Consider the following 27,280-nt stretch of genomic DNA (forward strand, 5'->3'; position numbering starts at 1 on the left):
ACACTTGTGGATGGGAGGTTTGATTTATACTTTTTGGTTCAGAATTGGCTTTCAAATTAAGATCGAGTTAATCCCACTTGACTAGATCCTCCCCCCCACCACCACCTCAGCCTGCCACCCCTGCCATATATAATACAGAAACTATGGAGGTCACCACAAAAAAAGGCAAAATAACTCTCTGGTTATTTTGTTTCCCAGCTTCTGGTAAATGGAAGCAGCAAATTAGTGAGGAACTGGGGTGGGGTATGAGATCAGCCCAGTCACAAGAGGAGGAAGTGACAACTGAGTTGTTCCACACAAGTGAAGCATACACTGCAAATGTTTTTGTGAGTTAGAAACTTTCTGCCCATTATCACTCTCTCTTCCTTATTTTGACATTCATTAAAACGAGAGAGAAGCTGGTTTGTAAGTAGTTACCATAGTCAGACTCTCAGATTATCATCAAATATTAGATTATCTAGTACTGATAAAATGTAGAGTATCCAAAAAGATTATTTGTTGCTGGTGGTAATACCTCTTCCATCTGAACACTGATTGGGGCAGGATAAATTTCTGTTTAAAGTTGTGATTAGTCACTGTTTTTAGGCCTGAATTGATTATTTGGCCAGTGGCTGTATATCCAGAGTTTGCTTTAACCTTAGGCTGAATTACATGCTTCATCATTAACTTGGTCATTCTGTTTTGTTTCCCACCCCCCACAGTTGTGTGTATAAATGTGTATGCCAGCAGCACTCAGAACAGATGTACAGTGATCTGATTAAAAAGATAACTAATCACTTAGAGAGAGTCTCAAAGGAGCTGCAGGTAAAGAGCTGATTTTATTGCTTTTTACTTCCTTGGGATTTTCTGACTGGTTGGAAATAGCCTGTGTTATATACCTTTGGAGGCTTGTCAATTAGAGTATGATATAAATTGATAAATATTTTCTATGTTGACCAAATTAGCTAATCTCTGTAATAGATTATTTAAAAATTTTGACATAAATTTTGGAAATTTTTAGATTGACTGTATTTCAGACTTTCATTCATTTATTGCCATGTGAATATTTCTTTTATTTAAAACCTTATTTTTTTTTCTGTTAACTTTAGTATTTAGTGGCATTTATCATATAAAGATACATATGTTAATTTTTTTCTGAAACTTTAAAAAAATTATCTTTGAAGAGTAGTTTGCCTACTAGTTTCTAAAATTTACTAATATAAACAACTGAAGTCAATGTTTTGTTAATAAACAAAGTTTATGTTAATAAACCCTTTATAGATGAACATCCTGGCTGTGAAATCTGGGGGAAGTTGCAGAAAATATTCTGTGTAAGGAATCACTTGGTCTCTTGATTCCCATTCTACCCCTCTCTGCCTCAGTAAAGTTTCTAGTGCTTGAAGGTCAAGTACTATTTTTATGCTAGGGCCTGATCACATTTTAGTTTTGGTATAGAAGTAACATGATGTATAGGAAAGTCACCCAGTAATAACTTACCGGGGTCCACACCACACTGGGAACTATTCCAGCAATTCTGAAATATCCACAGTTTCTAGAAAGTGCTGGGGCATGCTTTGGGCTTGGATATTGTTCCTTACTTACCTGTGTACTGAGATATCTTAGTCTTATTTAGCCCAAACTGTTGTTGCACTAAGCACCTTTAAAAAAATATTTAGCCGGAGCATTGTTTATCACAGCCAGATATATACTCTTCCTGTTGTTAGTGTGAAATATTTTCTTCATGTTTTTACCACTAAATGCAAGATCTTTTTCATTTAACAAATATATTTAGTGCCTAGGCATTGTACATTAATTGCAAATGAAACCCATGATCTATGCATTATAGCTTTGAATGATTTACTTAAGTTTTTTTTTAGTTTAAATAATTTTATATTTTTTAGTTACAGTTGACATGCAATATTATATTAGTTTCAGATATACAGCACAGGGATTAGACATTATATAATTTACGAAGTGATCCACCCTGATAAATCTAGTACCCATCTGACACTATACATAAGTTTTACAATATTATTGACTATATTTCCTATGCTGTGCTTCATATCCTAATGACTGTTCTGTAATTACCAGTTTATACTTCTTAATCCCTTCACTTTTTTTACCCCTCCCCCCCACCCCCCTCCCCTCTGGCAACCTTCATATTCTCTGTATCTGTGAGTTTGTTTCTGTTCTGCTTGTTCATTTATTTTGTTTTTTAGATCTGTTTTGTCTGTTCTAAGTATTTCAACCCCAGCTTTTTATATGTTTCTATTTTCATGAAATATCTTTTTTCCATCCCTTTATTTTCAGTTTGTGCCTTTCAATCCGAAGTGAGTCTCTTGTAGACAGCGTATGTAGGAGTTTGTTTTGTTATCCATTCAGCCTCCATAGTTCTTTTGATTGGAGCATTTAATCTATTTGCATTTAAAGTAATTATTGATAGGTAAGTACTTATTGCCATTTAATTATTAATATTTTTTATCTTTTTTTTTATCCTCACTCGAGGACATTTTTGCATTTATCCTCAGAGTGGGAGGGAGAGAAAGAGAGAAACATTGATGTGAGAGAGACACATCGAGTGGTCACCACCCACACGACCCCACCTGGGGCCAGGGACAGACCACAACCAAGATACGTGCCCTTAGCGGAAACCAAACCCGGGCGGGACTCTCTGGTCTGCACGCCGTTGCTCTAACTGCTGAGCCAATCCAGCCAGGGCTCTTTCTTTTTCATAAAGAAGACCCTTTAACATTTCTTATAATATTGGTTTAGTGGTGGTGAACTCTTTTAGCTTTTTCTTGTCTGGAAAGCTCTTTATCTGTCCTTTAATTCTAAATGATACTTTTGCTGGGTAATCTTGGTTGCAGCTCCTTGCTTTTCATCACTTTGAATATTTTGTGCCAATCCCTTTTGGCCTGCAAAGTTTCTGTTGAGAAATCAGCTATCAGTCTTATGAGAGCGCCCTTGTAGATAACTAACTGCTTTTCTCTTGCTGCTTTTAAGATTCTCTTTGTCTTTAACTTTTGGCATTTTAATTATGATGTGTTAGGGTATGTGAATTATTTCTTAATTAAAATAAAACATTAAATGGACTAAAAAATCAAGAGAAAATGTATAGCAAAGTTTTCTTTCTCACTCATGTTACATGCCATCTTGAGGGTTTATTTCATGTCACACTTACTCAGAGACCCAGGTTAAGGGAACCTCCACCAACTAGAACACAGGAGGTTAAGAAAACATGGAAAATTACACAGCTTCAGATTTTGGGCTACATACTTCACTTTCACTCACAATTCACAGACACTTGGCCAAGTCTAACTTCAATGGAATAGAAAAGTCCTTCTATCATGTACCCGAAGGAAAAGATTTGGAAGCATTTGGTCAATAGCATTATGACCAGTACATTTATCAATGAGTACATACTTAACTTGGTTCAAGACTGTGAGAGACTAAGGGAAACCTATAGAGTAAGGATTCTTACGCTCAAGAAGCTCAGTGTTGTAAAGGTGACATCTTGCTTGGTAACTAAATATATGACAAAGTGCTAAACTAAGGACTATAGGAGTAGTACAAATAAAGTGATAGAGAAGAAAAGAGGAGAAAGTGATTAATTAAGCCTATCAGAAATTGTGAAGTTAAAAGTTGGGCAAACCCTAACAGACAAGTAGAATGTCCCCTCTAAGGAAAGGGAAGGGAGGAAAAGTAGTGGCAAAAGAAACCAGTTTCCAGTGTTTTTTCCATGCAAATAGCCTGTCTTGGCACATGCTTCAGACTTTTCCAAAATTTTCTCAAACAGGCAGCACCTGGCCTCGGCATGCCGGGTATCTCTTGCTAAGTGAGCCCAGTCCCAGCACTAGTGGCAGCTGGCCTTCATTCACAGCTTGGTCTCTCCCGGGCACCTCCAAGCCAAGCACAAGCAGCAGCCATCTGCAGATCACTTTGTAGCTCATGCCATGTGGCCCCAGGCAGGGATCAGGTGGCAGATGACCTTGGCCTGCACCTACCAGGAAGCCCCAGAGCCAGCGTACCCAGTGGACAGCTTCAGACCACTACTACACCCGGAGAGTGTACACAGCCCACACAGTTGTGGGGGTGGGGTGGCAGCAGATTGGGAACTGCAGCACCTGGAATGCCCAGCTCAGGTGATCACGGAGGCTGTGCCACTAGACCCTATAGGATACCTACTACATAAGGCCACACTACCAAGCCCAGGAGACATAGCAACTCTACCTAATACATAGAAACAACTACAGGGAGGCAGCCAAAACAAGGAGACTAAGAAACATGTCCCAAATGAAAGAACAGAACAAAACTCCAGGGGGAATAAATGAAACAAAATGGAGACAAGCAATCTACTAGATAAAGAGTTCAAAACAGTGGTTATAAGGATGTTCAATAAACTTAGAACAGTAGATGAACTTAGTAAAAAATGCAACAAAGAGATAGGAAACAAAAATGGAAATAGAACACATAAAAAAGAACCAGTCAGAAATGAAGACTACACTACCTGATATGAAGAATACATTTCAAGGTATTAACAGTGGATCAAATCAGAGATTTGGAAGATAAGGAAGCAGTATACACCCAATCAGAACAGCAAAAAAATAAAAAAAAAAGAATCCAAAAAAGTGAGGATAGTATAAGGAGTCTGGAACAACTTCAAGGGTACCAACATTTGCATCATGGGGGTACAGGATGGAGAAGAGAGAGAGAGAGAACAAGAAATTGAAAACCTCTGTGAAAAAATAACGAAAAAAAAACCCTAACCTGGTGAAGGCAACACACATACAAGTCCAGGAAGCACAGAGAGTTCTAAACAAGATGAACCCAAAGAGGCCCACACCAAGACACATCATAATTAAAATGCCAAAAGTTAAAGACAAAGAGAATCTTAAAAGCAGCAAGAGAAAAGCAGTTAGTTAAAAGTGTACAACTTAGTGGTTTTTAAAATAGTCACAAAGTCACCATCACCACTAACTTTAGAAAACTTTAGTCACCCCAGACTAACAATCCAGTACTCATTAGCAGCTACTGACAACCACTAATCTACTTTCTGTCTCTGTGGATTTGCCTATTCTGAACATTTTGTAGAAATGGGATTAGAGAATATGTGGCCTTTTGTGTCTGGTTTAACTAGTTTAGTGAAATGTTTTCAAGGTTCATTCATGTTTATGACATGATTAGTACTTCATTCTTTTTTATGGTTAAATAACGTTCTGTTGTATGGTTATACCACATCTTGTTTATCCAAGCTTTGTTATTTTAAGTCACTGAGATTTTGGGGGTTGTTTTTTTTTTTTTTTTTTGACTGATAAAATAAGTATTTGAATTGACAATATTAGAATATCTTGTTTTGCACCACTACCATTTGCATAATTGAATTTGATGAATATAAATAACATCCTTGACTCTTAGAACTGTCTTAAATGACACTTCCAGGTTTTGATTATTTTTGTGTACATCCGAATTTGGAATTCACTAGAGCAGTTGTGAGACTTTCTCCCCTCATAATGTTGATACATGTATTGTATATGTTAATGCGTTTTATTGAATTAAGAGTATATATTTACTTTTACCAAATAAAAATATTCTGATGTTTTGGACTGGTAGCTGTATAGTTAGGAATTCAGTCCACTAGCAACAGTTTCTTTATCAGTGGTTTGGAACTTGACACTGTACATTACCCCCAATAAACAGTGTTCACAGATATTTCATTTCTAGACCAGGATAGTAACATTAAAGCATTATGAATGGCACCCGTACTATTAAGCTGAGTTCAGGATCCTGAGGAGGACAGACCACAAAGACAGGTGGAAGAGGAAAATGTCGCAATTTTTATTCTCAAGTAGGGCTGAATTTAAAATAGTTTAAATGAATATTTGTCAATTTTAATTAAAAAGTTAATTACATTTAAACCTTTCATTTTAATAAAATGAGAGTATTTTTGATGTCTTTAACTAAATACATCTTGACTGCATTAAATATAATTAGACTCTCAAACTAGTTAATGAAAATTAATAGAAAATAAACCATAATCAGTCAACATTACTTAATTTTGATTCACTCTTTAGAAACACTGCCAAATTGCCAACAAACTGAGACAGATTCTCTTGGTATTTAAAATCAGCAAGGGTTGCTTTGCTATTTGTGTTTTGTCCGGTGGGTGGCAGCATAACTCAACTTGTCTTGTCATTTGAAATTTTATATATTTTAAAGGCTGTAATATCTATACCTGTTGAACTACAAAGTATTAAAAAAAAAAAAAAAACACCAAAATTTTCATTCCCCCAAATATGGTATTTACTCCTCGGTAGAGTGAGGGACGAGATTTTAGATAATAAGAAAGTTGCCTGTTATCCTTTTTACATAGATTTCAAGTAAACGTTGTTGCCAACTCTTCACATGCATATTCTACTGAAATTTTTTCTGAATAAGTTATTTGGAGATCTATTTATTAATCCAAATTAGAATTTAAAGCAGTTGGTATAGCAAAGTTATTCATGCCTCAGAGAATTTGCCAGTGAGACACTCTATAAGTTTACTATCATCTTTTGAAGGAAGGGATGGTGTTTTCTCCTTATAGGGTTTAACATAATGCCAGGTCCCAAAGAGAGGTCTACTAAAGGTACTTACTCATTTATAAAAAGCATTTGTTAGCTTTACAACTGAGATTCTAGAACCATCTACTTGGTTAATTGAAACAGCATCCTGAACTCAGAAAATGGAATTTGTGATGAGCAGGAGAGTCAAAACACTTAAATAAAGAACAGTTATTTGCAGTTGTCTATTGTCTCAGTGAAATACAGTTACAGTTATGAATTGTGCTCTTTTGAAAATAAACTTTTTGAGATAGTGATGTTTTTAAATTGAAGAAGATAAAAAAGTTTTCTTTGAAAAATAAGCAAACAGGGTTAAGTAATAGATTTTGCCAAATGTTAAGAGATAAAGTATATAGGAAAGTGAGAAGTCATTCTAGTCCATCTGCCTTTTTTGGATATTTTCTGTGTTAAGTAATCCTTGGACCTTTTGTAACTGTTATGTGTCATCTAGCTAGTCAGTTTAAAACCTAGGATTAGCATCTAGATTTATCTCATTGCTATATAAGCTAAAGGAATCCAGAATTACAGAGGCTAGACTTTAATGCAGTTTACTGTTTAAGCTACTTGGAAAATCAGGAAAGCCTAATTTTAGAAATAAATCAAGAAGAAATGCCCATGTCGTAGTTGCAGTAATAATAATGGCAGTTAACTTTGAGAATTAAGAGACCTTAGAGAGAAGTATCTTTTGGACTCACTTTGACTCCTTTATTGTTACTTTTTTTTTTTTTTTATCCTCACCCGAGGACATTTTTCCATTCTTTGTTCAGGTAGAGTGGGAGGGGGAGAGAGGAAGAGAGAGAGAGAGAGAGAAACATCGATGTGAAAGGAACACATCGAGTGACTGCCACCCGCACAACCCACCAGGGCCGGGGACAAACTGCAACCGAGGTACGCGCCCTTAGCGGAAACCGAACCCGGGTCTCTCAGGACCGCAGGCCGACGCTCTAACCGCTGAGCCAAACCGGCCAGGGCTATTGTTACTTTTAATTAGAAACTCATTCTTACAGTTTATATTAGGATCATCTGATATGTATATTGTAGCTTATGGATCCTGTGGTTGGTTTTCTTTCATATAACTTACTATTTTTTGGATGGTCTACCAGGGAAACACTATATTCACAGGAGGAACAAGAATGGAATATCAGATGTATTTGAAAGGGAATTCCATTTTTATGTAGCATCTTTGTTAGCCTCAAGTATAATCACTGTTGCTTCTGGAGCCTTAACACATCTGTCTTTGGCAGTATGGTATTATTCTAGAAAGTCATGGAATAAGCCAGTTAGACTAAACACATATAATACAATATTTGTTTTGCTAAAGTTAGTCATGTAGAGGCAGATTTTTTTTTTATCCTCACCCAAGGATATTTTTTCCATTTTTTGTACAGATAGAGTGGGAGGGAGAGAGAGGAAGGGAGAGAGAGTGAGAAACATTGATGTGAAGGGACACATCGAGTGGCTGCCACCCGCACGACCAACCAGGGCCGGGGACAAACTGCAACCGAGGTAGGTGCCCTTAGCGGGAACCGAACCTGGGTCTCTCCGGACCGCAGGCCGACGCTCTAACCGCTGAGCCAAACTGGCCAGGGCGAGGCAGATTTTTTAAAAAGTAATTTCTAGTTTGATTCAGAAAATAATATTAAGGATCTTTGAGAGAGCATTCAGGTTCATTTGTATGATATCCAAAATGCCAGTCATATTTGGTAATACAGAAATAAATATTAAAATATTTAAGTTAAAATTTGAGAATTTTTAACATTTTCATTTGACTTAAAAAAAAACAACACCCTTCAATTTGTCTGCTGAAATTTCCCATCTTTTTATGCATGTTGTCCACCTTTTCTACTGTGTCATTACATGTACTAATCACAGTTATTTTAAAGTCTGTATGTATGAATACAACAGTTACAGTTTGTGGGCATCTTTGCATCTGGGCCTTGTTGACTCTTGACATTGGGTTATATTTTCTTGATTTTTTGATGTTTCTTAATTGTTGGTTGAATGCTGAACATTGTGTAAAAAACAACAGGGCCCTGGCCAGTTTGGCTCAGCGGTTAGAGCATCAGCCCACAGACCAAAGAGTCATGGGTTTGATTCCAGCCAAGGCATGTACCTCAGTTGAGGTTCATCACTGGCCCTGGTCGGGGTCATGCGGGAGGCAACCATTCACTGTGTCTCTCTCACTTCAATATTTCTCTCTCTCTCCCTCTCCCTCCCTTTTTTCCTTCCACTCTATCTGAAGATAAGTGGAAAAATATCCTCGGGTGAGGATTAAAAACAACAACAACAACAACAGAGACTGACATAAACAATACTTATACCTAGAAACGGGAATGCCTCTCTGCCAGGCTCTTAGTACCAAGGGTTCAGTCAGTTCCTTCTGTACGTAGGTGAGTTGGGTTTGAGTTTTATTGTGACTACAAGCTCTAGTTGTGGGCTGTGAATACCCTGTTCTTCATGTGGATTAGGATTGTTTTTATTCCTTCTGCTCTACCCTCAGCTTTTAGCAGGACCTGCATCACTGAGGGGCCTTCTTTGCACTTTTTAAAAAATTAATTAATTAATTAATTAATTTTTGTTACAGATGTTTCTCCTTTTCCCCCCAGTGACTCCCCTCTCCCCTTTCCTCTCCGCCCTATCCTCAGCTTTGTTGTCCATGTCCATTGTTCATGCATACATGCATATAAGTCCTGTGGTTTATCTCTCCCCCACCACCCCCTCTTCTGGGGATTGTCAGTCTGTTCCCCACTTCCACGTCTCTGGGACTACCCCATTCCTCAGACTGTTATGTTCATTATAGATCATATGATACTTGTTTTTCTCTGTTTGGCTTGTTTTGCTTAGGATGATACTTTCCAGGTCCCTCCATGTCATCTCAAAGGATAAGAGATCTTTCTTTCTTACAGCTGCATAGTACTCCATCGTGTGTATGTACCACAGCTTTTTTATCCATTCGTCTACTGATGGACACTTGGGCTGTTTCCAGATCTTAGCTATTGTAAATAGTGCTGCTACAAACATGGGGATATATATATTCTTTCTGATTGGTGTTTCAGGCTTCTTAGGGTATATTCCTAGAAGTGGGATCACTGGGTCAAATGGAAGTTCAATGTTTAATTTTTTGAGGTAACACCATATTGTTTTCCATAGTGGCTGCACCAGTCTGCATTCCCACCAGCAGTGCACTAGAGTCCCCTTTTCTCCACACCCTTGCCAACATTTGTTGTTTGATGATTTGTTGATGGCGGCCATTCTGACAGGTGTGAGGTGATACCTCATTGTTGTTTTAATTTGCATCTCTCTGATGATTAGTGATGTTGAGCATTTCTTCATATGTCTCTTAGCCATTTATATGTCCTGTTTGGAGAGGTGTCTATTTAGTTCCTCTGCCCATTTTTGAATTGGGTTCTTTGTCTTCCTTTTGTGGAGTTGTATGAGCACTCTATATATATTGGAAATTAACACCTTATCTGTTATATCATTGGCAATTATGCTCTCCCATACAGAGGGTTACCTTTCCATTTTGATGATTGTGTCTTTTACTGTGCAGAAGCTTTTGAGTTTGATGTAGTTTCATGTGTCCATTTTCTCCTTTGTTTCTGTTGCCTTAGGTGATGTATCAGTGAAAATTCTGCTGTGTATGATGTTCGAAATTTTATTGCCTACAGTTTCTTCTAGGACTTTTATGGATTCATGAGTCACATTTAAGTCTTTTATCCATTTTGAGTTTATTCTTGTGTAGGGTGTAAGTTGATGGTCTAGTTTCATTTTGTGAATGGATGGCTGTTTGTTATGTGTTACAAGGTATGGGAGGTGAGGGGCAGATTTGGTTTGGTTTGGTTTGGTTCTCCTGCTCCTCCCTCAGTCGTAGGTAGGCCCTGTGAGTCTGAGCCCTCCGAGGCGGGGCTTTCTCAGTGTTCCCATTCCCCACTTCCCCATCCCAGTCGCAGAAGGCCGTTTCCTCCTCAGTTCAAGGTCTAGAGCAGGGGTTGGCAAACTTCGTCTGCCAAGACTCAGAGAGTAAATAAATATCTTCCTGGGCCTTTTGGTCTGTGCTGCAGCATCTTCAGCTTGGCTGTTGCAGCATGAAAGCAACAAGTGACAATTTATAAATGAATGGGCTTGACTGTTTCAATAAAGCCTTATTTGTAAAAGCATGTGGTGGACCAGATGTGACCTACAGGCTGTAGTTTGTTGCCTCTGGTCTAGAGCTCAGGAGGGTTTCCTGCCCTCCCCCCCATCTGCCCTTTTGTCCCCTGCCCCCTGTGGCAGCCTTGCGACTAATTTAAAGGAAACAGCTTGAGAGTGAGCAAGTGTCCTACACTTCCCTCAGCAGCAGTATACTCTTGGTTTGTAATAGTGCAGAAGCCTGGGCCTGAGGGGATTTTCTTCCCCTCCCCAGTGGTAACTGACCTTTGCTGATAACAGGAGGGCTGGAAGATTACCTCCAGCAGTAGACAGGTTTTGCCTTAGATCAGAGAAGGGTCACCAGGGTGCAGGTGGGTCTCTTACTTCTTCCCTTCAGCAGATGACTTTCACTTTGTATCTGAGTAGGGTCCAGGGTCCAGGCAGCTTTTGTTCATGTTGGCAGGTGATCACCACCTTTTCACTTTGCAGTGGGTGTAGAGCATGCACGGACTTCTTCAGGTACTCCTGCCCCATCCTCAAACCTTGGCACACGTGTGCCACAGAGGGTGGCTCCCACATCTCTTTACTGCCTTCATCTTCTCTCAGAGGCCCAGTGGAAACCATGGAAAAGAGCTGGTGAGCAGGTGGGGACAGCCCTTGTGTGAGGATTCTGTGTTGTTAGCTCACACTTGGCTTTAATGATTCGTTACAACTGCTTTGGTTTTCTTGCCAGCTTTCACGGCTGCCATCACCAGAGAAGCAGTGCCTGTGTCCTTTCTTTCCTTGGAGCAGCTTGTCACTCTGGGATTCATTGTACCTGGTTGGACGTTACGTGTGTAAAATACAGAGACCTCAGGTCTCTGATAAGCCCCCCCGCCCCCAAATAGATTATGTAGGTTAACTAGACTTTTTAAGAAAACCGTAGTGTGGGACTGATGTTCTCTCATGAATTTCTGCATTCTAAGTGGAGGTGGCACTTCACTGTTTCATTTTGATAACTTTATAAACACTGAATTTGGTTATAACAGTCAAGAAATTGTTAAATTTAAAGGAGATATTTACCTATTAAGACTAACACTAATGTTAAAACGTTAGTGTATAATATTTTTACTGATTTTCAGTATAGTTGGCAGCTAAATTGTCACTATTGTCATTTCAGTAAGTGCCTTGTGTTGCATGGTAATTACTGCTTAACCTTTTCTTGAATTCTCAAGACTTCCTTCCCATAGAGCTCCTCTTTCCTTTGAAGTGGTCTAAGGTAGACATTTCTAAGTGCTTGACAGCTGGTGGGGCAGCTGTTTAAAGAATTCCCTGAAGTTCTCATTAAAAATATACGCTTCGGGAAAGTTTCTGAGACAGGACTTGGGAGTGTGGCAGAAGAATCTGTATCATTTACAAGGTCTTCAGGTGATTTGGAGAGCTGTTTCTCTTTGAGATTCACTGGACTGTGGAAGAACCATTGATCCCAAAGCTGATCTCTCTCTTAAGCAAGGAGTGGTGTTATCTTATGTTTAAATGTAAGATTATGTTGTTGCTGGAGCCACTCAGCACATTTGCATTACTGAAGTGCTAACCTGGATTAGAAGTATCCAGGCAGACCTGCAAAGCACAGTTTAAGTATCTAATGGAGAGGAACTGATACAATAGACAATGGGTGTGCCCAGACAGTTATTAAAATTATGTTGTAGCCCTGGCTGGTTTGGCTCAGCGGTTAGAGCATCGGCCTGTGGTCCAGAGAGACCTGGGTTCGGTTCCCGCTAAGGGCACGTACCTCGGTTGCAGTTTACCCCTGGCCCTGGTTGGGTCGTGCGGGTGGCAGCCACTCGATGTGTCCCTTTCACATTGATGTTACTCTCTCTCTCTCCTTCCCACACTATCTAAACAAAATATGGAAAGATGTCCTTGAGTGAGGATTAAAAAAAAAAGTTATGTTGTAGAAGTATATTTGACATGGGAGATGATGATGATATGTAGCTGAGTGATAAAAGCAGATTACAAAATAATGGAATTCTATATTTGTTAACAAACACAGACACAAAAATAGAAGAAAATGTTAATGGTAGTTATCTACCAGCGTTATGTAATTGCATTTTTAATTTTAAAAATTTGAGTGAACATGCATTATTACTTCTGTAAAGAATAGTGCCCTTGTAGTGTTGGTTAGATTCTTCTCTCTCATCCTTTACCCCCCTATTTCATTTAACATGGAAAAGTCATTATTTTATTGAAAGAAATCAAGAATGTTTTTGTGAACATAAAAGCACATATTCTTAAATTTTCATGTTTCCTTTGGTGGGATGGAGATGGGTGTAGGTAGAGGAGGAGGGATATAAATATGAAATTGTGGAACTTGTTTGTAGTTTACGTCTGCAGTGTCCAATTTGGTAACCTCTAGCCATATGTAACTTAAAATTAAAATGAAATAAAATTCAATTCCTTAGTTTTATTAAACACATTGCAAGTGCTCAGTAGCCATACATAGCTAGTGGCTACCATATGGGTCATTTCCATCATCACAGAAAGTTCTGTTGAGCAGAACTGGCCTAGATCATAATATATTTGTCTATTGGGTGGTAAAATTATTTAAGTAAATCATGTCATTCTCGTTCTAAAATTAATATACATTTAATTAGAGTAACAAACCAAACTTCCTTATCTAGTTTTCAGAGTTAAGGATAACAAGCTTTTTTTCTCCTCTTCTCCTGTGAAGAGTTTTGTTTTTCTTTAAATACATTTTTATTGATTATTTCTTCTTCTTCTTCTTCTTCTTCTTCTTCTTCTTCTTCTTCTTCTTCCTCCTCCTCCTCCTCCTCCTCCTCCTCTTCCTCTTCCTCTTCCTCCTCTTCTTCTTCCTCCTCCTCCTCCTCCTCTCCTCTCCTTCCTTCCTTCCTTCCTTCCTTCCTTCCTTCCTTCCTTCCTTCCTTCCTCCCCCCCTTCCTCCCCCCTTTCTTCCCCCCTTCCTCCCCCCCTTCCTCCCTTCCTTCCTTCCTTCCTTCCTTCCTTCCTTCCTTCCTTCCTTCCTTCCTTCCTTCCTTCCTTCCTTCCAAAATAAGGGGGGCGGGGAGAGAAACAACTCTCAGCCACCTCCGCAAGCCCCTCACTGGGGATCAAGTCCGCAACCCAGGCATGTGCCCTGACCAGGAATTGAACTGAGACCTTCTCAGACCATGGGACAGCGTTCAGTCCACTGAGCCACACTAGCTGGACAGAAGGTTTGATGTATATATCAAATCTGACTTTTCCGTTCTAGCTCAGAGTCATTTCTCACAATTTATTTACTAAATGATGTTCAGCAGATTGGGTCTTCCAAACTAGGTGCCAAAATTATTTTGTTTTTATCTAATATATATAAGGCTATCATCTAGTGCAACCATTTGAACTTTAAAATTTTTCTTTAAAACTCTCTACAAAATAATATCTGTATGAAGTTATTGATTGCAACATTGTGATAAAAAAACGATTAGCAACAAGTAATCAATGTGGGTACTGATTAAATAGTACATTCAGCCCAGCCAGTGTGGCTCAGCAGTTGAGTGTTGACCCATGCACCAAGAGGTCGCCCGTTGATTCCTGGTCAGGGCACATACTGGCGTTGTGGGCCAAGTCCCCAGTGGGGGGCATGCAGGAGGTGGCCAATTGATGTTCTCTCTCATCAATGTTTATCTCTCTCTCTCTCTCTCTCTCTCCCCCTCTCTAAAATCAATAAAAGTAAAAAAATTTTTTTTAAATTTTATTTTTTTCAATTTTTATTTTTGTTACAGATGTTTCTCCCTCCCCCCCAGACCCCCCTCCTTCCCATCCTGCCCCCCCCCCCAGCATTGAAAACAATTTTTTTAAAATACTACATTCAAACATTGTACAGTAGTTACAAGAATAGATTTCTTAGTGTGGTTTGAGGACCTCTGAGGGTCCCTGAAATCCCTTCAGGGGGTTTTCAATACTGTTTTTCTAATACTCCTAAGATGTTATCTGTCCTTTCACTCTGTTAGTATTTGCTCTTAGGGTACAAAAGCAACACTGAGTGGAAGTGCTGGTGTCTGAGCATGAGTCTTCATGTCCACACACTCACAGTAGGAAACAAGCAGGAACAAGCCGGCTTCACTCAGGAGTGTCCTAGATGAAGCAGTGGAAGTTATTATTTAATTGTGACTTTGAGTATACTTTAAAAAATACCCTGTGTGATCAAATGGGAAGCTGCTTACCAAAGTACAATGATTGTTCTGAGAAAAAGCCTTTGCGTACTTATATGAGTTTTAAACTAAACTAGCTGCCTCCCTCCCTCCCCATAAACACTATTTTTATTTAAAAGAATGACTAGCTGACATACTGTGGTTATTTAGACTTTGGTATTTGACAGACATTTTTCTCAAAAATGAATAAAGAAAGTCTGTCACTTCAAGAAAACAACGGACAGTATTTGTTGTCAATGATAAAATTTGAGTTTTGAAGTGAAAATTTGAATTTTGGAAAACCAATGTCTACCAGCATGACCTTCATCGATTTCAGTGCCTACAAAGACTCTTCTGATTAAATAGGTGGTGATACTAACAAATGCAATTTTGGGGATGTTGTATAGTGAAATATGTCAGTATTTGGAGATCTGGATAACTGAGTAAGTAAGTATTTTCCAAATGACTAATCCATGATGTTATAAAATGTATGTGTAAAAGATCCATTCAAAGTAGAAGATAGACCAATGGATTTTAATGGCTGGAGAACAAAGAATTCATCAATAGCTTCTGATTTCATATTGCAGCTAATCTTTAAGAAACTGCCACTTGTCAAGTTTCAAAGAATGTCTATAATTGTCTGAAAAGGCTATTAAAATACATCTTCTTTTTCTGTCTGTATATCTTTGTGAAGGTAGATTTTCTTCATTTACTTCTACCAAAACAACACATCGCTCCTGATTCAGTACAGAAGCCGATGTGAGGATCCAGCTATCTTCTTAGGCCAGATTCTAAAGGGACTTGCAAAAATCTGAAAGCAATACCTCTCTTCTAATTTTTTTTGTTTGGAAATAGTTATTTATACTTAAAATATATACCTGTATTTTGACATTAAAATATGTTAAAATGGGATGTTTGTCATTTTGGAATGAATTTATATTTTTAAACCCAGTTTTAATTTTTAATATGGTAAATATTGACATACAACATGCTCATTATAAACAAAAGCTTTTTGGAATATTTGATTATTTTTAAGAGTGTAAAGGGTTCCTGAGACCAAAATATGTGAGAACCACTAGAATAAAAAACTGTTTCCAAGATACATTTTTAGAACAATTACAGATCAGTGTGATTGTATGTTAGTGTTTATGTGGAAAAGGGATACTTATTTTTTATGTATATGGGAAATTCTTCTGGAAGGATATAAAGGAATTAAGTGTTATATCAGCGAGGAAGGAGTGAAAGGTAAACTCTTTAAACTCTTTTGAAATCATTTGAAGTTTAAACCAGATGAATACATTACTTATTTAAAAAAAACTATGAGAAATGAAAACATCCCTTCTACCAGCCATGCTGTTAATTTCAGGGAATCTAGGTCTGTTGTGAAAAGTTGGAGCAAGTTTGGAGTAACAGTTATTTTTCTGGCAGCTGATGTTTTCTTGTTTGAGAAGAAAATGAAGCTTGCTTTCAGGGGTAAAAATTTCACTTAATGTCTAAGCCAAATATGCTCATGTTGAAATAATGTAAATCAAATAGGTAGTAATTTGCCTAGTGGGGCCCAAAGTATACTGAATTTAAGTTTTAAGGATGAACAATTTGATTAGTTTTTAAAAATAGTTTTTTCTAGGTTCCTAGTAAAGAGATTGGATTTATTTTAGAAGATTGTTATAATTTATAGTCCTGTCATTTAAAAGGTTTTGAATAAGTACTGCATGAAATGTGGAAGTAAAAAGCTAAGTAAATGTTCTGACATTTGATTCAGTACAAAAAGTACCTTTTATTACTCATAACCTTTGAGGCTTTGGGAATTCTTGAAAAGAATAGCTAAGGAATTCAATTTTATTTATTCTGCCTGCTATTAAGTATGCCTTTTGATCAGTGTTCATACTTTTAACTTTGAGATAAAGTGTGCTTTCATGAAAAGGGAAAATTATTTTAATGCAAAAACTCTTCAGATTTTTTTATATAATACTTCTAAAATTTATTTCTTTGAAAACTGATATATTATTTCCAGAGTTCTTTGAAGCACTTTAGAGAAAGATATTATGTGTTTCTGTCCATCAGTTATAATTAAAGTTTGCCCATAATATGGAACCATTTCTCCCAGTTTCTTTAGTTAATAAGGAATGCTTTTAATAATGTTAATGGATTTTTATGAAGTATTAAAACAAATGGGTAGTTAATTCAGAAAGTTTACTTACTAGTTGCATATGCATATATAATATTTGACATTTTTCAAAAACCTTTACACATTTTCTTTGAGCCTAAGCACATCTTAGGAATAGCACAGTTAGTATTTTTCCTATTTTATATGTACGGAAATTGAAATTCAGCTGACTAAATGAATTGCGTAACGGCATACAACCTTATATAGTAAACTAATTTAGATTTAAACAAGGTTAGGTTAGCCCTGACTGGTGTTACTCAGCGGAGCGTCGGCCCGGGGACCAAAGAGTTCTGGGTTTGATTCTGGTCAAGGGCATGCATGTACCTCGGTTGTAGTTTGATCCCTGGCCCTGGTCAGCGTCATGCAGGAGGCAGCCAATCTCTCCTCCTTGCTCCTCAACCACTCTATCTGGAGATAGATGGAAAAAATATCCTTGGGTGAGGATAAAAAAAAAAAAATGAGGTAGGTTAGATTGAGATTTCAACAAATTTAGAATTAAGTAAGGCTCTGTCCTTGCAAGACATGCCTTTATGTGTATCTACTATGTTCCAGGCTCTTTGGTCAGCACTGGAGATGTAAAGATAAGAGATCTTGAAGTTTAGTGGCAGAGACCACTCAGTGGGAGAATAAGTGTGATGGTACCCAGTTGAAGGGCCAGATATCCCAGATATTTATGAGGAAGTGATGAATCTTGAAGAATAAATAGAAGTTAGCCAGGTGAATCTGGTTAGGGGGTGGTGTTAAAGACGTTCAGGTAGAAAATAAGGTCAAGGGAGCTTTGGTAACAGCTAGCAGTTTCATGTTTGCCATGCTGGGCCGCACATGAGAAGGAATAGGATATGAATGCAAAGAGGTAAACGGTGTGCCCTAAATTGGAAATTTGAACTTTTTTCTAAAGGTTTTAGGGTGCTAAAAAAAAAAAAAAAAGGAATGTAAGTAGATGAAAGGACTCAGATTGACCAGAATTTGAGGCTTAGTTCTTGTACTTCTTAGCTGTGGGTATGTAGTCAAGTGACTAAATATTTTGAGCCCCAATGCTTCATATGCAAAGTGGTAATAATATTCAATTTGCAGGCAGTTAGGAGGACTAAGAAAAATAACTGTTAAAAAAGCACTAGTGTGCACCAAACATGTAGTATTCAATAATAGAAGCTGAATTAGAAGTAAGGAGAGGTCACTATATGTATTCTAAGTGTAAGAAGGGCCATTTGCATTTTAGATTGTGACAGAAGGTCTTTAACCTGGTTTCCCAGAATGATCACGTTTATGTTCTTTCTCACAGGCCAGCCCTCCGGATCTCTATATTGAAAGATTTAATATAGCTCTTGGACAATATATGGGAGCATTGCAGAGCATTGTGCCTCTTTTCATATATATGGTAAGTTAGAGCTTGGTTTATTGGTCTAAGCATCAAGAGCAAAGAATGTTCTGTTTTTCTTTTACTATGTATTATGGTAGAAATGGAAATTAATATATTTTAGAAATGTTTGATAGTGTTGACATAGAAGAAGAATTTGCTCTTTTTCTGTTTTAAATCATTTTTATTTATTTATTTATTTATTTATTTATTTATTTATTTATTTATTTTTTATCCTCACCCGAGGACATTTTTCCATTTTTTGTTCAGGTAGAGTGGGAGGGAGAGAGAGAAACATCGATGTGAAAGGAACACATCGAGTGGCTGCCACCCGCACAACCGACCAGGGCCGGGGACAAACTGCAACCGAAGTACATGCCCTTAGCAGAAACCGAACCCGGGTCTCTCAGGACCGCAGGCCGACGCTCTAACCACTGAACCAAACTGGCCAGGGCTGCTCTTTTTCTGTTTTAAAATTCCATAAATAACATTGCTATATAGACAGTTAGGCATTAATATCAGCCATCACCCAGTCAGCATTTATTTCTGCTATATGGAAAATAATTGTGCTTGAGAAATAAAGATGTATAAGAAAGATTTCTATTCCTCAGAAAAAAGACAATTAAGCCATATCTAAAAACATGAAGTATGATAAATGCCAAGGAAGTCATTCTTTAAATAAAATAGAATAAAATTTGCTTCCAGGGGGTCAGTGGGGAAAAAAAGGGGGGACATCTATAATACTTTTAACAATTAAAAACATTTTTATTTGCTTCCATCCTGATAATCTCTTTTGTTTGGAGAATTATGCCTTGAGTATAATTTGTAGTCTGTTGACTTTGTTCACTAGTCCCTCTCCACTTTAAATATATAAAGTCGTAGAATCTTAATGTTAGTGTTCCTGTTGAATGGAGGGGCTCATTATTCCAATGGAGTAAAATCAATATCCCATTTCCTCTTTGTTTATTATATTAGGGGATGGGATGTTAAGTTGATCCTATATTCTATAGCATAGAGATTGCTGTATGTTTTATACCAATCTTTAACATTATTTATTTATTCTCCATAAGATATACTTTACTGAAAAAAAAAACTAGAAAAGAAACAAAACCGAACACTGGGAAAAATTCCTGTGATCAGCAGGAGCCATTATTTAAGTAATGTATGGAAGATACTTACAGTTGAAAAATATGCAGTTAAAAATAATGACATGTCTATGTTATTTTAGAGAAAAATCTTCCCCAAGAGACATTAGGTGAAAAAGTAAGATATAAAGCAGTATGTAACATTTTTCCATTAGCAAGTGTTTTCCTTAAATTTATTTGTGTTTTCTTCTTTATTAGGGAAAAAAGCATATCCACATATATACAAGCAACGTTTTAGAAAGAATATACGGAAGTTTTCCCAGTGTAGAATGGGACCTTTGGGATGAGGGTCTTCTGTGGGACAGTTCTGTTCATTGTATAGCCTTAGCATGGTTTTAATTTCTAACCATGTGCCTGTTATTTTTATAATTTTTTTAAAGGGGGGGGGGATTTGTGTTAAGAATTGAGAGAATCAGCAGCTTGTTAACATTCCTCTTTGCATGTTCCATTGACTTTAAACATGAACATTATACATTGAGTTTAACACTTAGACATGAACAAATTCAGTCTTTTTTGACTTGCCATCATTCTAATCAGGATGCTTCTGGCAGCCAGAAACAGAAAACCTGATTTAAAGTGATTTAAGTAAATAAGGGAAAGAATTAGCTCTTGTAATAAAATCTGGGTATTAGGCTATCTCCAGGTTAGATGAATCTGTAGTTTAACTGGTTTAAGAGTGTCACCAAGGACTCAGGTTCTTTTTTGTCTCTTTGCTGTATACAACATCTGTTTCATCTTGTTCTCCTCACAGTGGTAAGATGACTGTAAGATACTTTTCACTCATGCCTAGGTTTCTCTCAGTCTTACTGTGCTACTTGGGTCACATGTCTGCCTTTGAACCAGAGACTATCTCTAAGGAATGCCATAAGCTGAATGACTTAGACTAAGCATTGAAGTGGAAGTATGTTGGGAAGTCAGCAAGTGCATGTTTGCTACCTGTTTTCAGCCTAGATCACTGATAAATAGGGACCGTTCATTAGTGATTCCCAGTGTTGCCTTTGGATGATCAAGTATTTTTAAAGGGCATATCAAGTGCCCATCACACAGTGTGTTGTGTCTGTACATCATCCCAGTCTAGGTCATGTCAGTATCTCCCCATGTTCTTTTGGTGGTGTATGGTTCATAGCATTTTTATGTACTTTTATAACCCCATGCCAGAAAGGCATAAATAGGGCAGGGTTTTCTTTTGTTGTTTGATGTTAGGTTTTTATGTTTTGATTGATGCTTTTATGAGTTGTTTCCTAAAATAATTTATTTTTTAGTATTTTAGTTTTAGACTCATCATTTCCCCTAATAGAGGCACTGAAAAATAATTTGGTTTTCCTTTTCAGAATAAATTTTACATCGAAACGAAGCTTAACAGAGACTTAAAAGATGACCTTATAAAGCTGTTTACGGAACACGTTGCAGAAAAGCACATTTACAGCCTAATGCGTAAGTGATTCAGCTTACAGGGGTGCACATTAACAATGATATACATCCCTGTTTATCAGGGAGCACTAGCACATAAACCCCAATGTTGACATCCTCTGAACCATACAGCAGAAAGTGTTGAAGCCCAGTTCTATAGAGAGAGGTATGAAGAATTGAAAATGTGACGTGAAGGTCACCCAGTGAGCTGGGAGCTGCTTACCCACATAACTGGACCGTGCCTTCGTATCTGGCCTGATACTTGCTGCCTTTTCCCCCTTCTGACAATGGGAAGAATAGTATTAGGAGTTCGCTCCTAACTTTGTTATTGGTAACTGTGTAAGGAGTTCAGTGTGATGTCTTTGAAGTGGTAGCACAGAATCCTCTCTGATTTTTACTCTTTATTGCAAAATCCCTCTCATTTGGCTCTGTCATTTATTAACTGTGTCTTAGACAAGCTTCTTAGCTTCTGGTCCTGTGTTTTCTCTTTTGTGAATTGGGATTGTGAAATGTTTAATGTGGTTATGTAGAGTATTAAGGAATCAGAGCACAGTGCCAAGTTCAGTTAGTTTTTTTTTCTCCCTACTCCCGGGTCCCCTGCCTCCTCACAGTAGGTGGCATCTTATCATACTTTTCCTAAAAGAATATACCTCTCCAAGTGGATTTTGAGAATCTCCTACAATCTAATGTGTCATCATTCTTTAAAAACTCATATATTATGCAGTATATCATCAAGTCATGTTTTAGAATTTGGCACATTCTAGATTTGTAGTATTTTTAACTTTCCTAATAGTCATAGTTTCTACCACTCTGAACTTTTACTGTAATTTACAAGAGAATTGTTGTAATCTTGACCATAAACTCTTTCATTTTTTAGTGTAAATGACAAGAAGGAATATGAATTGTTGGGCCAGTTTATTTTAGAAAGGCAAGGTTTTCAAGTAATATTGTAGGTGAAGATAATGTATTTCATTATGTTCTCAAGAGATTCCAGAATCATAATTCAGATCTAGAGTCTTGGGAATTTGGCCTTTTTAAAAAACAGACTGTCCAGACGTTTACAGATATCTTTGAATGGTATCTCATAAGATATTCCAACTATTAATTATAACCACTTAAGTATTATCTCTGATGTTGACATTGTCTTTGTTTTATTGTAAAATAAAACACAGCATTTTGGAGTTTTTCCTGTTAAAATTCTTTAGACTAGTGCTGTCATTTGGTAGAAAATTTTATTTACCAAGTAAATATGTTTTTATATTTGTCAGTAATTTGGACATCAATTTTATTGGGCATATGCAAAGAGAATATTCAAAGAGAGTATGGTAATCCAGATCTGGTGAGAGAAAACAGATTACTTCCTTTTGTTTATTATACACATAAAAATTTACACTTAAAGGTGAATATGCCTTTTGTTCCCCAAGTAAACTGAAAAGGCCCTTAAGCTCTTGTAAATTGAATAGAACAGCTCATCAGATATTTATTGAGCAGTTACCAGGCATTGTCCTTAGAGTAAGGGATACAAAGAGTGACCACTGGCCTCATTGGTTTGGACTCTGTAACAATAAGAGACTCTGAGTATTTAATAATATTCTATGCATGGCCATCAAAGAGTTTTTAAACCACACACACACACACACACACACACACACACATACATACACACCTTACTATATAGTCTAGGACCTGTTCTAGATACTTTACAAATATAACTTATTTATTTCTCATAAATCTAAGGTAGGTATGTATGGTCATTATCTCTCATTTTACAGATGGGAAAACTGAGGCACAGAGAAACTGAATTTATTTTAAATTAGGAAAATACAGCTATTAAGGATTGATTTCTTGTCTGTAGCACATTTTCCTATACTCACCCCACACTCTACCAAAACATATAACTATATTCAATTTCTATAATTTTCTAAAATCTGATTAGTAATTTCCTTAATATAACTTCAGATACATTTGGAAGTGCTAGTATTTCACTTGTTATTGCTGTGTAACAAATCACTCCAAAACATAGTGTCTTAAAACTACCCTATTTTATTTTGCTCAGAGATCTGCAGTTTGGGCAGGGCTTGGTGGGCATGGGCAGGGCTTGGTGGGCAGTTTATCTCCGTACCTCTCAGCACTCACTGGCTGATGTGACTCCATCAGGGGCTGGGACTTTTAAGATGACTCACTTCTGTGACTGGCAAGTTGTACTGGCTTTCTGTTCCCTTTTATGTTTCCTCTAAGAATGAGTGTCCCAAGATACAGGAAATGGAAACTGCCATTTTCTTAAGTCCTGGGCCCAAAAGCTGGTACAGTGTCATTTTTGCTGTTTTCTGTTGGGCACACAGTTACAGAGCCCAGATTCCAGGGGAGTAGACATGGACACACCTCTCGATGGGCGGCATGCCAGAAGAATTTGGGAGCTATGTTTGAAAACCAATACAGCAGGACAAAAGGAGCACCCATTCTGCTAATAAACAATTGCTACTCGAATGTCCCATATTAGCAATTGTTTCATGAATGAAGATAGTGACTTCTCACTGCATATAAAGCTAGTTTTCTGTCATCTTTATATGGTCTAATCATTTCCATACATATATGCTTATAAAATAAAATGGCTTCCACTTTTGGCTGATAGTAAAAATTCCTTTGAAAATAAGTTTTACTTTGCATTATACTTTGAACACAGCAGAAATACTTGAATAATCATTAATCAAGAGTATCTCTGTAGTATTGTATAGATTCTAAGCAAATGCAACAAAATGAGTCATTTAATGGTAAAAGTTTCCTGAGAAAACTTACATGTTGAATTGCAGTAGATTTATAATTCAGTGTGCATGGAAAGTTTTAAATAATTACATTTCAGTTATTATCCTTAGGTTCTGCCTTTTACTTCAGATACTTATAATTTGAATATTTTTAAAGTTGAGGATTTTTAGTTTTAAGAATTACTTCTCAAGTAAACAAAGGACAGAAGCCCCTGAGCAAGCTTGTATCTCTGAGGAGTAACTGAAGGAGCAGAGGAGCTTAGTTCTGGTCCCAGGCCAGCTATTAAAAAGCCATGTGACTTTTCAGAAGGGCATTTAACCTCTCTAGACTTTAATGTCATAGTCTGTAAAGAAAAAGGTTAATGCTAGAAGTTCTCCAAGGTCCTATTCTAGTTCAAAAGTATTTACTTAGTGCCCTAGCCAGTGTTTGATTCCTGGTAAGGGCACATACCCAGGTTGCGGGTTTGGTTCCACTTTGGGGCTTGTGTGGGAGCAACTGATGGATGTTTCTCTCACGTCTTTGTCTGTCTGTCTCTCTCTGTCCCCCCCCCCCTTCTTCTCTCTCTAAAAAAATAAATGAAACTGTTTGCTTACTGACAACAATCAGTGGGATTGTTGGAGAATCCTTGCTTTTAAAAAAAATTATATGCTTTTTGAAAGAAAACTGTTACTAATAGCAACAGTCTATTACTACCACTTCACATATAAGATGTGCATGTCAGTGGAGGCGTGGTAACTAGAAGTTATACAGAATTTAGAGTGGAACACATATTCTTGGGCCTCTTCTGTAACCTGCAACTCTGTGACTTTGGATGAATTATTCAGTGTTTTTTATTTTGTTTTGTGTTTAGCCTCAGTTTCCTTATCTGTAAAAAAGAAAAGTAGAGAATTAAGCTTGTGAGAGTAAATTATAAATTAAAGATTTTGAGAATTAAACATGTAAATACCTAGCAATTGTTAAATACTCAATACATATTTTTTTTTCTCTTTCAAGCTACTGCATCCCTAAGGTCCCAGTTCTTGTTCCTGAAAAGGGGAGATCAACTACAAACTCTTTCAAACACCGTTTTCCTAAAGAGTTTATTTAAATGGAGAGGATTTTAGTGAAATGTTACATAGTGAAATGTTGCATCTTCTCACCTCTAATAATCTTTTGTTACTGAATGTAATTATTTTAAATTAATTTAGCCCAAATAAATGTACATACGTTTTATGTATAATTTAATCTGAATTAATTATTTCTTCATAGCTATAAAATCCTGGCATAGGTGGTTTTTTGTTTTTTTTTTATCTTCACCCGAGGACACTTTTCCATTTTTTGTTCAGGTAGAGTGGGGGTTAGAGAGACGAAGAGAGAGAGAGTGAGAGAGAGAAACATCAACATGAAAAGAACATATTGAGTGGCTGCCACCTGCACCACCAACCAGGGCCTGGGACAAACTGCAACCGAGGTACGCGCCCCTAGCGGGAACCGAACCTGCGTGTCTCTAGACCGCAGGCCGACTCTAACCCCTGAGCCAAACTGGCCACGGCTAGGTGGTTTTGACATAATTATGTAAGGGTTGTTTGTAAATGTATATATTTGGCCACATAATGAATGTATAGTTGAACATGAAGAGTGGCTGGGAATAAGATTTATTTAAAATTTTTTATTTTCTAATTATAGTTGACATTCAATATTATATTAGTTTCATGTATACTGCATAGTGGTTAGACATTAACATAACTTACCAAGTGATCTCCCTGATAAGTCTAGTACCTACTTGACACCATATGTAGTTATTAATTAATATTATTGACTATCTCCCCTATGGTGTACTGTAAATCCCTGTGACTGTTTTGTAACTGCCAATCTGTACTTCATAATTTCTAACTGCCAATCTGTACTTCATAATTTCTTCCCTCTTTTCACCCTGTTTCCCCCAACCACCCTCCCATCTGGCAACCATCAGTTGGAACAAGACTTATTGAAGGTCAAAAATAGGAAGATAGATTAATAGATAGAGCATGGGTTTTAGATACATGTTGAAATTAGAACCTTGAGTTAGAAGAGACTCTTTTAGAACCTAAAATTTAGAGTTTTGATTTTACACATCATATTTTAAAAACATTTTCTGTAGTGCTTAATGTCTCCTCAAAATTTATCTATGCCATTCAAAATTATACTGATAAATCATACTATCTACTGATAGAATTCAAAGGATAAACTTGACCAATGCACCTTTGGCCTTCATATAAATTCAAATGTAACTCACATTGTATGTAAAGTCATTGTTGGCCAAGTGAAATGGTGTTTTCATTTTTAAAAAGGCATGGACAGAAGAAAACAGCTTGTCTAGTTTTACAAGCTTGGCATACAGTAAAATTATGCCAAGTTTTATGGCGTATTTTGATTAGTAAATTAGGTCTTTGAGATAAATTATTAAATAAATGATTATTTTTGAGTCAATAGTATCTGTTGTATCTACTGAATAATGAAAAGAAAACTGACACTGTCGTCACGTTCCGTGAGGGTCCTGTGGTTACCAGAGTAATGAAAGTGAGAGGGATGAGCGAGCGCGATCTCTCTTGCCATTACCTTTAGTAAGAAAAAAAGTACATGCAGCTGTCGCATCAGAAAGTCAGTCTGGCCAGGTTGGCTTGGCTTAGTGGATTGAGCATCATCCCATGGACTGAGAAGTCCCCATTTAATTCCCAATCAGGGCACATGCCCGAGTTGCAGACTCCATCCATCCCCAGTAGGGAGAGTGCAGGAGGTAGCAAATCAGTTTCTCTCTCTCTCCCTTCCTTTCTCTCTAAAATATCAATTAAAAAAAATTTTTTTTTAAAAAGAAAGTCAGTTTGACTTTGATTGCAATTACTAAAATTGCCAATAACATGTCTTTCAGAAAAATTCCAAGAGCCTCAGATGTGGTGATTTGGGGGAAAGAGAAGTGACTGAATTAGAGAACATTTTATCCCCCAAGTGTAAATCTTTTGAATAATGAACATAATGGAAAAGCACTTTTAGTTTACTCACTAAGTACTATGAATACCATTGCTTTTAGAATGCTTTACCTGTTTTCAGAACTTCCATGAATTGAGTCATTTCCATTAGTAGTTCAATGGACCTGCACATATTTGCTTGTTAGATTGCACTCTTTGTTGCATTGGATTTAACAACAATCTTCATTGTATAAACTCTTGGTTTGTCCTTTTGGGCCGTTCTTTTCTTGTACTTGTTTACCCTTCCGAAATCTTTGGGAGAAATAGTGATAGAAAGAGAAACATTGACAGTAAATGTTACATCATTTTTATATCCCATTTTTTCTTCTTATTTCAGCTTTACTTTTAGAAGCCCAGTCAACACCATTTCAGGTCACACCTTCAACTATGGCAAATATTGTGAAAGGCCTGTATACTCTCAGACCAGGTAAACTCATACATCATTTCTTTTGGGGTTGGATGTGTTTGTTTACGGGTAGTTCCAGCCCTATCCAAGAGGACAGTGTTTCTCTGTGTGTTTTCTGAGGCCTAATGGTATTTGGATTTGTTATGGCAAAAAAAAGTTGAGTGGATATTCAT

At 37.2% G+C, this 27,280-nt stretch overlaps 1 protein-coding gene across 1 annotated transcript in view; it reads left to right on the forward strand.

Annotated features, from left to right (window-relative positions):
* Positions 1-27,280, forward strand: part of CACUL1 (CDK2 associated cullin domain 1) — a 56,453-nt gene that overhangs the window by 19,067 nt on the left and 10,106 nt on the right. The window contains exons 3-6 of the mRNA XM_036264974.1: positions 702-804; positions 18,325-18,420; positions 20,876-20,978; positions 27,039-27,128. Of these exons, the coding sequence (XP_036120867.1) occupies positions 702-804; positions 18,325-18,420; positions 20,876-20,978; positions 27,039-27,128 (392 nt within the window). The remainder of the gene's footprint in view (positions 1-701; positions 805-18,324; positions 18,421-20,875; positions 20,979-27,038; positions 27,129-27,280) is intronic.

Source organism: Molossus molossus, unplaced genomic scaffold (assembly GCF_014108415.1).
Source record: "Molossus molossus isolate mMolMol1 unplaced genomic scaffold, mMolMol1.p scaffold_m16_p_17, whole genome shotgun sequence".
Taxonomy (NCBI): Eukaryota; Metazoa; Chordata; class Mammalia; order Chiroptera; family Molossidae; genus Molossus; species Molossus molossus.